This window comes from Chiloscyllium plagiosum, unplaced genomic scaffold (genome assembly GCF_004010195.1).
Source record: "Chiloscyllium plagiosum isolate BGI_BamShark_2017 unplaced genomic scaffold, ASM401019v2 scaf_12819, whole genome shotgun sequence".
Lineage (NCBI taxonomy): Eukaryota > Metazoa > Chordata > Chondrichthyes > Orectolobiformes > Hemiscylliidae > Chiloscyllium > Chiloscyllium plagiosum.
Genome location: NW_025213878.1, coordinates 15784 through 27317, shown reverse-complemented (window position 1 = coordinate 27317; position 11534 = coordinate 15784). Strand labels below are relative to the sequence as shown.

At 55.3% G+C, this 11534-nt stretch overlaps 1 protein-coding gene across 1 annotated transcript in view; it reads left to right on the top strand.

Moving 5' to 3' along the window:
- Positions 1 to 7459, top strand: part of LOC122547742 (atypical kinase COQ8A, mitochondrial-like) — a gene marked incomplete at its 5' end in the record, with an annotated part of 11097 nt that extends 3638 nt beyond the window's left edge. The window contains 4 exons of the mRNA XM_043686324.1: positions 275 to 382; positions 4409 to 4474; positions 5106 to 5192; positions 6681 to 7459. Coding sequence (XP_043542259.1) covers positions 275 to 382; positions 4409 to 4474; positions 5106 to 5192; positions 6681 to 6980 — 561 coding nt within the window. The remainder of the gene's footprint in view (positions 1 to 274; positions 383 to 4408; positions 4475 to 5105; positions 5193 to 6680) is intronic.
- Positions 7460 to 11534: the final 4075 nt, after the last annotated feature.

The following is an 11534-nucleotide window of genomic DNA, read 5'->3' as shown; positions in this document are numbered from 1 at the left end:
CCACCCCCCCCCACTCCCGTTTATCTCCCCACTCCCGAGGCTCCCTGCCTAGTGAAGGGCTTTTGCCTGAAGCGTTGATTTTCCTGCTGTGCTTTTCCAGCACCCACGCTCTCTCAACCACGGCTTCCCACAGTCTGTCGCGCTCCATTTAAACCGAGTTCCTGCGTTTCGTGCTGAAGTTCATGTTGTACTGTTATTTTTTTTTTGGTCAACTCGTTCGAGAGCCCTTGGTCTTTCAGAGCGGTGTGTTTAACCTGTCCCTGTCTCTGTACAGATTTGTGCCAACATCCTGAGGCTGTGCTTGCGAGAGCTGTTTGAGTTTAGGTACATGCAGACTGACCCCAATTGGTCCAATTTCTTCTTTGACCCACACAGTCGGAAGGTATGTACCGTGCTGATCAGCCCAGTGCCATCTGAAGGGTGGGTAGTGTGCTGCAGGGTCTTCGAAGACTTGTTGTTCATCACTGGCACCGTTAGATGTTTCCCTCCCTCTAGGACCCCTGTTAAAGAGGGAGTCTCTCCCTCAGGGACCACTGTTAAAGAGGGAGTCTCTCCCTCGGGGATCCCTGTTAAAGAGAGAATCTCTCTCTCCCTCGGGGACCCCTGTTAAAGAGGGAGTCTCTCCCTCAGGGACCCCTGTTAAAGAGAGAATCTCTCTCTCCCTCGGGGACCCCTGTTAAAGAGGGAGTCTCTCCCTCGGGGACTCCTGTTAAAGAGGGTGTCTCTCTCTCGGGGACCCCTGTTAAAGAGGGTGTCTCTCCCTCGGGGACCCCTGTTAAAGAGGGAGTGTCTCCCTCGGGGACCCCTATTAAAGAGGGAGTCTCTCTCTCGGGGACCTCTGTTAAAGGGGGAGTCTCTCCCTCGGGGACTCCTGTTAAAGAGGGAGTCTCTCTCTCGGGGACCCCTGTTAAAGAGAGAGTCTCTCCCTCGGGAACCCCTGTTAAAGAGGGTGTCTCTCCCTCGGGGACCCCTGTTAAAGAGGGAGTGTCTCCCTCGGGGACCCCTATTAAAGAGGGAGTCTCTCTCTCAGGGACCACTGTTAAAGAGGGAGTCTCTCCCTTGGGACCCCTATTAAAGAGGGAGTCTCTCCCACGGGAACCCTCTGGGACCCCTGTTAAAGAGGGAGTCTCTCCCTCAGGGAACCCAGTTAAAGAGGGGGTCTCTCCGTCTGGGACCCCTGTTAAAGAGGGAGTCTCTCCCTCAGGGAACCCAGTTAAAGAGGGGGTCTCTCCGTCTGGGACCCCTGTTAAAGAGGGAGTCTCTCCCTCAGGGAACCCAGTTAAAGAGGGGGTCTCTCCGTCTGGGACCCCTGTTAAAGAGGGAGTCTCTCCCTCAGGGAACCCAGTTAAAGAGGGGGTCTCTCCGTCTGGGACTTCTGTTAAAGAGGGAGTCTCTCCCTCAGGGACCCCTGTTAAAGAGGGAGTCTCTCCCTCAGGCACCCCTGTTAAAGAGGGAGTCTCTCCCTCAGGCACCCCTGTTAAAGAGGGAGTCTCTCCCTCAGGCACCCCTGTTAAAGAGGGAGTCTCTCCCTCAGGCACCCCTGTTAAAGAGGGAGTCTCTCCCTCAGGGACCCCTGTTATAGAGGAAGTCTCTCCCTCGGGGACCCCTGTTAAAGAGGGAATCTCTCCCTCAGGGACCCCTGTTAAAGAGGGAGTCTCTCCCTCGGGGACCCCTGTTAAAGAGGTAGTCTCTCCCTCGGGGACCCCTGTTATAGAGGGAGTCTCTCCCTCGGGGACCCCTGTTAAAGAGGGAGTCTCTCCCTCAGGCACCCCTGTTAAAGAGGGAGTCTCTCCCTCGGGAACCCCTGTTAAAGAGGGTGTCTCTCCCTCGGGAACCCCTGTTAAAGAGGGAGTCTCTCTCTCAGGGACCAATGTTAAAGAGGGAGTCTCTCCCTTGGGACCCCTATTAAAGAGGGAGTCTCTCCCACGGGAACCCCTGTTAAAGAGGGTGTCTCTCCCTCAGGGACCCCTTCTATAGAGGGAGCCTCTCCCTCAGGGACCCCTGTTAAAGAGGGAGTCTCTCCCTCAGGCACCTCTGTTAAAGAGGGAGTCTCTCCCTCAGGCACCCCTGTTAAAGAGGGTGTCTCTACCTCGGGGACCCCTGTTAAAGAGCGAGTCTCTCCCTCAGGGACTTCTGTTAAAGAGGGAGTCTCTCCCTCGGGACCCCTGTTAAAGAGGGTGTCTCTCCCTCGGGGACCTCTGTTAAAGAGGGTGTCTCTCCCTCGGGGACCTCTGTTAAAGAGGGAGTCTCTCCCTCAGGGACTTCTGTGAAAGAGGGAGTCTCTCCCTCAGGGACCCCTGTTAAAGAGGGAGTCTCTCTCTCGGGGACCTCTGTTAAAGAGGGAGTCTCTCCCTCAGGGACTTCTGTTAAAGAGGGAGTCTCTCCCTCAGGGACCCCTGTTAAAGAGGGAGTCTCTCCCTCAGGGACCCCTGTTAAAGAGGGAGTCTCTCCCTCAGGCACCCCTGTTAAAGAGGGAGTCTCTCCCTCAGGCACCTCTGTTAAAGGGGGAGTCTCTCCCTCAGGCACCCCTGCCTCTCCCTCAGGGACCCCAGTTAAAGAGGGAGCCTCTCCCTCAGGGACCCCAGTTAAAGAGGGAGCCTCTCCCTCAGGGACCCCAGTTAAAGAGGGAGCCTCTCCCTCAGGGACCCCAGTTAAAGAGGGAGCCTCTCCCTCAGGGACCCCAGTTAAAGAGGGAGCCTCTCCCTCAGGGACCCCAGTTAAAGAGGGAGCCTCTCCCTCAGGGACCCCAGTTAAAGAGGGAGCCTCTCCCTCAGGGACCCCAGTTAAAGAGGGAGCCTCTCCCTCAGGGACCCCAGTTAAAGAGGGAGCCTCTCCCTCAGGGACCCCAGTTAAAGAGGGAGCCTCTCCCTCAGGGACCCCAGTTAAAGAGGGAGCCTCTCCCTCAGGGACCCCAGTTAAAGAGGGAGCCTCTCCCTCAGGGACCCCAGTTAAAGAGGGAGCCTCTCCCTCAGGGACCCCAGTTAAAGAGGGAGCCTCTCCCTCAGGGACCCCAGTTAAAGAGGGAGCCTCTCCCTCAGGGACCCCAGTTAAAGAGGGAGCCTCTCCCTCAGGCACCCCTGTTAAAGAGGGAGCCTCTCCCTCAGGCACCCCTGTTAAAGAGGGAGCCTCTCCCTCAGGCACCCCTGTTAAAGAGGGAGCCTCTCCCTCAGGCACCCCTGTTAAAGAGGGAGCCTCTCCCTCAGGCACCCCTGTTAAAGAGGGAGCCTCTCCCTCAGGCACCCCTGTTAAAGAGGGAGCCTCTCCCTCAGGCACCCCTGTTAAAGAGGGAGCCTCTCCCTCAGGCACCCCTGTTAAAGAGGGAGCCTCTCCCTCAGGCACCCCTGTTAAAGAGGGAGCCTCTCCCTCAGGCACCCCTGTTAAAGAGGGAGCCTCTCCCTCAGGCACCCCTGTTAAAGAGGGAGCCTCTCCCTCAGGCACCCCTGTTAAAGAGGGAGCCTCTCCCTCAGGCACCCCTGTTAAAGAGGGAGCCTCTCCCTCGGGGACCCCTGTTAAAGAGGGAGCCTCTCCCTCGGGGACCCCTGTTAAAGAGGGAGCCTATCCCTCAGGGACCCCTGTTAAAGAGGGTGTCTCTCCCTCAGGGACCCCTGTTAAAGAGGGAGCCTCTCCCTCAGGGACCCCAGTTAAAGAGGGAGCCTCTCCCTCAGGGACCCCTGTTAAAGAGGGAGTCTCTCCCTTGGGGACCCCTGTTATAGAGGGAGCCTATCCCTCAGGGACCCCTGTTAAAGAGGGTGTCTCTCCCTCAGGGACCCCTGTTAAAGAGAGTGTCTCTCCCTCAGGCACCCCTGTTAAAGAGGGAGCCTCTCCCTCAGGCACCCCTGTTAAAGAGGGAGTCTCTCCCTCGGGGACCCCTGTTATAGAGGGAGCCTATCCCTCAGGGACCCCTGTTAAAGAGGGTGTCTCTCTCTCTCAGGGACCCCTGTTAAAGAGGGAGTCTCTCCCTCAGGGACCCCTGTCAAAGAGGGAGTCTCTCCCTCAGGGACCCCTGTTAAAGAGGGAGTCTCTCCCTCGGGGACCCCTATTAAAGAGGGAGCCTCTCCCTCAGGGACCCCTGTTAAAGAGGGTGTCTCTCTCTCAGGGACTCCTGTTAAAGAGGGAGTCTCTCCCTCGGGGACCCCTATTAAAGAGGGAGCCTCTCCCTCAGGTACCCCTGTTAAAGAGGGAGCCTCTCCCTCAGCGACCCCCGTTCTTTATCTCAGGAAAGCTCCCTATCGGTGGGGTTGAGGCCGTAGCAGCTGGGGGCATCTCTGAGGACTGGGGTTATGAAGCTGCCTATAACAGTAACTCCCTCCGGCTGCTGAGTCGCGTCAGATGGACAGAGTGAGAGTGGGTATGAGCCTTCCGTGAAAATCGATGATACTATGGTTTGCTCTGTGTCTGATGTCTCAAGGTTTCCCTGCTGGACTTCGGAGCGACTCGGGAGTTTGACAGCTCATTTACAGATGAGTACATTGAGGTATGGACTCCATCTATTGGCCGAAATCCATCGGCACGGTAACGGCCACAGCAGCCGGCGCAAAATTATGAACCTTGTATTGGTCTGTAAACCCTCACTATCAGAGGGATGGCCACAAATGGCTCTTGGATGGTTGGAATCCATGACAAATGTCACCTTGTAATTGGACAGCACAATATGAACCATCCTGAGTGTGCTGACAATAAGGAAAACACCCATTCAGTGAGGACAGTGTAGAGGGAGCTTTACTCTGTATCTAAACCCGTGTTGTCCCTGTCCTGGGGAGTGTTTGATGGGGGGACAGTGTAGAGGGAGCTTTACTCTGTATCTAACCCCGTGCTGTCCCTGTCCTGGGGAGTGTTTGATGGGGGGGAACAGTGTAGAGGAAGCTTTACTATGTATCGAACCCCGTGCTGTCCCTGTCCTGGGGAGTGTTTGATGGGGGGACAGTGTAGAGGAAGCTTTACTCTGTATCTAACCACGTGCTGTCCCTGTCCTGGGGAGTGTTTGATGGGGGACAGTGTAGAGGGAGCTTTACTTCCAGGTGAAGTGGGAGTGGGTTTGGATGTTGGTTCTGTCGGAGGTGGAGCTGATTCCTGACCAGCCAAGGATTTCTCGGTTATTTGTCCAGGTTATCCGATCGGCAGCAGAGCGCGACAGAGAGACTGTCCTGAACAAATCCATTCGGCTGAAGTTCCTGACCGGCTTGGAAACAAAGGTGAGGCGTGAAAGTGGGAGAACCAGGCCTAGAGCTGAATCCGGAGTGAACCCAGTATGGCTCCCTTCCCACTCCGGATCAGACCTTGCTCGGGGGCGGAGTCGGACTGGGATCTGGTCTGTTTTGCGTCGGTGAATGGTGGACTCTTGAGTGGGGGCATGGGCATCACGGTAGCTCAGTGGTTAGCACCGCTGCCTCACAGCGCCAGGGACCCGGGTTCAATCCCACCCTCGGGTGACTGTGTGGGGTTTGCACGTTCTCCCCCCAGTGTCGGTGTGGGGTTTCCTCCGGGTGCTCCAGTTTCCTCCCACAGTCCAAAGATGTGCAGGTTAGGGTGGATTGGCCATGCTAAATTGTCCCATAGTGTCCAGGGGTGTGCAGGTTAGGGTGGATTGGCCGTGCTAAACTGTCCCATAGTGTCCAGGGGTGTGCAGGTTAGGGTGGATTGGCAGTGCTAAACTGTCCCATAGTGTCCAGGGATGTGCAGGTTAGGGTGGATTGGCCATGCTAAATTGTCCCATAGTGCCCAGGGATGTGCAGGTTAGGGTGGATTGGCTGTGCTAAATTGTCCCATAGTGCCCAGGGATGTGCAGGTTAGGGTGGATTGGCTGTGCTAAATTGGATTGGCCATGCTAAATTGTTCCATAGTGTCCAGGGATGTGCAGGTTATGGTGGATTGGCCATGCTAAATTGTCCCATAATGCCCAGGGATGTGCAGGTTATGGTGGATTGGCCATGCTAAATTGTCCCATTGTGTCCAGGGATGTGCTGGTTTGGGTGGATTGGACGTGCTAAATTGCCCCATAGTGCTCAGGGATGTGCATGTTAGGGTGGATTGGCCGTGCTAAATTGTCCCATAGTGCCCAGGGATGTGCAGGTTAGGGTGGATTGGCCGTGCTAAATTGTCCCATAGTGCCCAGGGATGTGCAGGTTTGGCTGGATTGGCCATGCTAAATTGTCCCATAGTGTCTAGGGCTGTGCAGGTTAGGGTGGATTGGCCGTGCTGAATTGTCCCACAGTGTCCCGGGATGTACAGGTTAGGGTGGATTGGCCGTGCTAAATTGTCCCATAGTGCCCAGGGATGTGCAGGTTTGGCTGGATTGGCCATGCTAAATTGTCCCATAGTGTCTAGGGCTGTGCAGGTTAGGGTGGATTGGCCGTGCTAAATTGTCCCACAGTGTCCCGGGATGTACAGGTTAGGGTGGATTGGCCGTGCTAAATTGTCCCATAGTGTCCAGGGATGTGCAGGTTAGGGTGGATTGGCTATGGGGGCAATGTAGAGTCATCGGGCAGGGGGAATGGGTCTGGGGGGTTACTCTTCGGAGGGTCGGTATTTAATTGTTGGGCCGAAGGGCCTGTTTCCACACTATCGGGATTCTATGCTTCTTGAGCCTGAGTCGGGTATTGGGTGGAACAGATGGGTGGGGTGGACCAATCGGAGCTCAGTATTGTCCCCTGACCTGTCTCCTGGTGGACATCTCCCAACAGGTCATGCGGGAGGCCCACGTCGAGGCGGTGATGATCCTGGGTGAGGCGTTCTCCTCCTCGCTGCCGTTTGACTTTGGCTGCCAGACCACCACACAACGCATCCATGACATCCTTCCCATCATGCTTCGCCACCGCCTCACTCCGCCCCCCGAGGAGACCTACTCGCTTCACCGCAAGATGGCGGGCACCTTCCTGATCTGCTCGAGGCTGAAGGCTAAGCTTCCCTGCCAACCCATGTTTGAGGAGGCCTACGACCAGTACTGGAGCAGGTCCTGTGGGCGGCGGGAGGTTGGAGGTTAACCGGGAGGTGGGTCAACGAGTGCCCAACGCCACCTCCCCTCCAAACGCGGCTCTGTCCCAATCCCTGTGACGCTCTGTCCCACTCCCCCCATCTGACTCCCCCACCCCTTGACCTCCCATCGCAGACCCACCTGGACTGTGCTGCCTTGATGTGGGGTCATGCCAAGGGTTCCATCGTTTTTGCGAAAGGGCATTGCATCCCTTAATCCATGCTGTCCCCCAACCTCCCCACCCGATGCCATTTGTTGCCTGCGGGTTGGGCATATGTGCGTTGGCAAGGGTGTGAGGGGTGAACGACACGCAGTGACGCTCTGTGTCATGCCTCTCGTATTTCGGTTACCCACACACAGTCCCATGTCCGATCGGCACACCTCGCAGATATCGGCAATGGGAGCCAGGGTGATCCATTGGGAAAGAGTACAATGGGAGGGGTTTAGGTCCATTGGGATTATGTACAATGGGAGGGATTGGGAAAAGGGTTTGGATCCATTGGGATTATGTACAATGGGAGGGATTGGGAAAAGGGTTTGGATCCATTGGGATTGTGTACAATGGAAGGGAATGGGAAAAGGGTTTGGGTCCATTGGGATTGTGTATAGTGGGAGGAAGTGGGAAGAGGGTTAGGTCCATTGGAGTTGTATACAATGGGAATAAATGGGAAGGGGTTTGGGTCCACTGGGATAGAGTATAATGGGAGGGAATGGGAAGGGGTTTGGGTCCATTGCGATTGTGTACAATGGGAGGGAACGGGAAAGGGTATGTTCCTGTTAGGTCTCTCTCTGCCCTGGCCCTGTCTCGCTTGTGCAGCTGCGTTAGTGTCTATTGGCGCCTGCGGGGACGTTCTGGTTTGGGGGGGAAAAGTTATCGGTTTTGGGGAACTTGTCAAACCCCTGAGCGTCGTCTGAGTGAGGGGGCAATCAGAGAGAGAGAGAGAGACCCCTGATGTTTCCGTCTCCCAGGGGAGGACCCATCTGTGATCGCAGCCTCTGTCCTGACTACACAGTCAGGTCAAAGGTCAAACGTCTACACCTGGAGGATGCTGGGAAGGTGGCACTCCCTGCCTGAGAGAGTGGGAGAGCCACCGAACTCCCCCACCCCGCCAATCACGGAGAAGGATTTTGAAGCCGAGCGTTGAGAAGTGGGATTGTTGGGGTCAGAGCGGGGAAAGGGAGTGAATCCCAATCTTCGGACTTGCCCGTGCCCCACTCCCAAAACTGTGCCTCACGGCCCTGAGGGGGGCAGAATCAGCCTGACGCCCACATCAGGATACTTGGGGTGGGGGGGGGGGAATGTGTGGTCCGAGACCCTCCCTCCTGAGCCAGCACCCTTTTAGACCCTCCCACCCCACCCCACCCCAGTAATGACCATCTGCAATGATATCGATATCTTTGGGGGGGGGGGAATGGTGCTTCAAGTAAACAAGGGGAGTGGGAGTCGGTGCGGCCTGTCCGGCGAGGTCTCCCAGCACACTGCGAGGTTGGGTGTGAAGTTTTGAATCCCCTGGCTGAGATGGAGGGGCGCTACCAGCGTGCAGGTCCGGAGCCGTGCGCAGGGAGATCGAGCGATGGGTGAATCACTTCACCCCCGCCGCCCACCCAGGTCCGTTCCACTCGGTGAGGTTTATAATTTACGCCAACCGGGGACCGAACTAGCGATGGCCAATCTGAGGCACACCCTTCGCAGCCTCCCTTCTACCCAAGGTCTACCACAGGGTCAATCGGGTTCATCATCTGACTGGGCCGTTGCATCGTCCTGTTGTAATAAATCACCATGAATCACCTTGATCTCTGTTTCTTTGTTGAGGAGGTGGTACTGAAACAACAATTTGAAACTTCATTACTTGAAGCAACCTTCAAGTTAACCCTTAGAATCCAACTTGCCTGTTACCCATGAATGATGAAATATAGCCACAATTCCAACAATTATTATGGAAGTGTCCACCTTGTACAATGTTGTTCTGCTACTGAATGCTTCTGCGATATTTTTTCTCTCCTCTTTCAAGTTTTTGGCTTGACATTATCAACAGGCTCTTTCATTCCCGCCCCCACCCCCACCCCCAGCATCGATTCAGCCTCCAGTCTGCTGCTGGCTTTCTTATCAGAAGCAGCTCCCAGGTTCCCTGTCACATTCAGGGTTAGCTGTCTCAGACTGCCTACAGTGTGGAAACAGGCCATTTGGCCCGACAAGTCTACACTGACCCTCGGAAGAGTTTCCCACCCTAACCCTATCCCCAACCCTATTACTCTACATTTATCTCTAACTGACATATCCCCTAAAAACTATGGCCAATCCACCCTAACCTGCACATCCCTGGGCACTATGGGCAATTTAGCACGGCCAATCCACCCTAACCTGCACACCCCTGGGCACTATGGGACAATTTAGCACGGCCAATCCACTCTAACCTGCACATCCCTGGGCACTATGGGACAATTTAGCACAGCCAATCCACCCTAACCTGCACATCCCTGGGCACTATGGGACAATTTAGCACAGCCAATCCACCCTAACCAGCACATCCCTGGGCAAGATGGGACAATTTAGCACAGCCAATCCACCCTAACCTGCACATCCCTGGGCACTATGGGACAATTTAGCACGGCCAATCCACCCTAACCTGCACATCCCTGGGCCCTATGGGACAATTTAGCACAGCCAATCCAGCCTAACCTGCACATCCCTGGGCCCTATGGGACAATTTAGCACGGCCAATCCACCCTAACCTGCACATCCCTGGACACTATGGGACAACTTATCACGGCCAATCCACCCTAACCTGCACATCCCTGGGCAATTTCCCAATCCATCTTTCGACTATGGGAGGAGACCGGAGCAAGCCCCACGCAGAATAAACAGACGTTTTCGGATTGCCATGCTGACACCGATCGACATTTGCCCCCAACGGGGCGGGGGATGGAGCTGTGTTGTGTATTTCACTGACACCACATCTGCCCCTGTGTAAACCTCTTTGTCCCCGAAGAGGTTGACTCACCCTTCGATCAGGTTTGTAAATGATACGCGGGTAGATGGAGAGCCAGCTACGATTGAGGAGACGGGGAGGCTGTAAAAGGATTTGGACAGGTTCGGAGAATGGGTAACAAAGTGGCAGATGGGGTACAACGTGGGAAATTGAGAGGCCAGGCACTTTGGTCGGAAGAATAGAGGCATGGACTATTTTCTAAAGGGGGAGAAAATTCTGAAGTCTGAAGTACAAAGAGACTTGGGAGTTCTAGTCCAGGATTCTCTCGAGATAAACTTACAGGTTGAGTCAGTAGTTAGGACAGCAAATGCAATGTTCTCATTTATCTTGGGAGGACTACAATATAACAAGCGGGATGTCCCTCTGAGGCTCTATAAGGCTCGGGTCAGACCACATTCGGAATATTGTGCGCTGTTGTGGGCCCCATACCACAGGAAGGGTGCACTGGCCCTTGGGACGGGTTCAGAGGAGGTTCAGGAGAATGGGCCCGGGAATGAAAATATGAGGAATGTTTGAGGACTCTGGGTTTATACTCGATGGGGTTTAGAAAGATGAGGGGGTGATCTGATTGAAACGTACAGAATTCCGAACAGCCTGGACAGAGTGGATATTGGGAAGATGTTTCATTGGTCGGAGAGACTAGGAGCTGAGGGCACGGCCTTAGGGTAAAGGGAAGACCCTTTGGAACGGAGATAAGGAGAAACCTGTTCAGCCAGCGAGTGGGGAATCCACTGTCACAGAAGGCTGTGGGGGCCAGGTCACTGAGTATATTTATAACAGAGATAGATAGGTTCTTGGTCGCTAAGGGGATCAAGGTGTACGGGGAAGAAGTGGGACTGTGGGATTGAAAAATTTATCAGTCAGGATCGAATGGCAGGGCGGGCTCGATGGGCCGAACGGCCTGATTGCTGCTCCCGGGTCCTTTGGTCTTCTGGTCAAGCTCAAACTGACCGGATGGTACTACCGCCTCATGCCGCCGGGGGGTGGGGGGAGGGTGGGGGAGGTCTTGCTGGGAGCCTTTTGAGGCGTTTGACCACCTCCTGAGGCACTACGCAAATGCAGGGGTGGGGGGCTAAGTGGATCGAACACTCCCCAGGCTCCTCCTTCAGGCTGAACCCCAGGAATCGGTTGTGGGACTCCGAGATGGGGGGTGGGGGTGGGGGAGGTTCCTTGCCTTTTCAGATAGAAAGCATTGGGGCCGAGAGCGTGGCGATTTTGGGTTTTTTTATTATTATCCTTTCCCGGTTCACGTCTTGAGCTGTGGGTCTTGCCTCTCCAATGTAAGGTAGACCCATCGGGGGTTGGGGGGGGGGGAGCTGATCTGACTGTCACCGCTGAACTAACGCTGAGCAGTCTGGAGTCCAAGATATCGGCGGTTTATCCAAGTGGGGATCAGCCGGAAGGGTCCCCAGTCCGCAGGGAGCGCCTTACGAGCGAAGGGCTAAACAGGTCGGGCCTCCACCCGTTGGCGTTTTAGAAGGATGGGAGGTGATCTCGTTGAGGGTCAATACCAACAGGACGTTTCCCCCCTCGTGAGGAGAGTCCGGGATCAGACGGCACGGTCTCGAAATGAG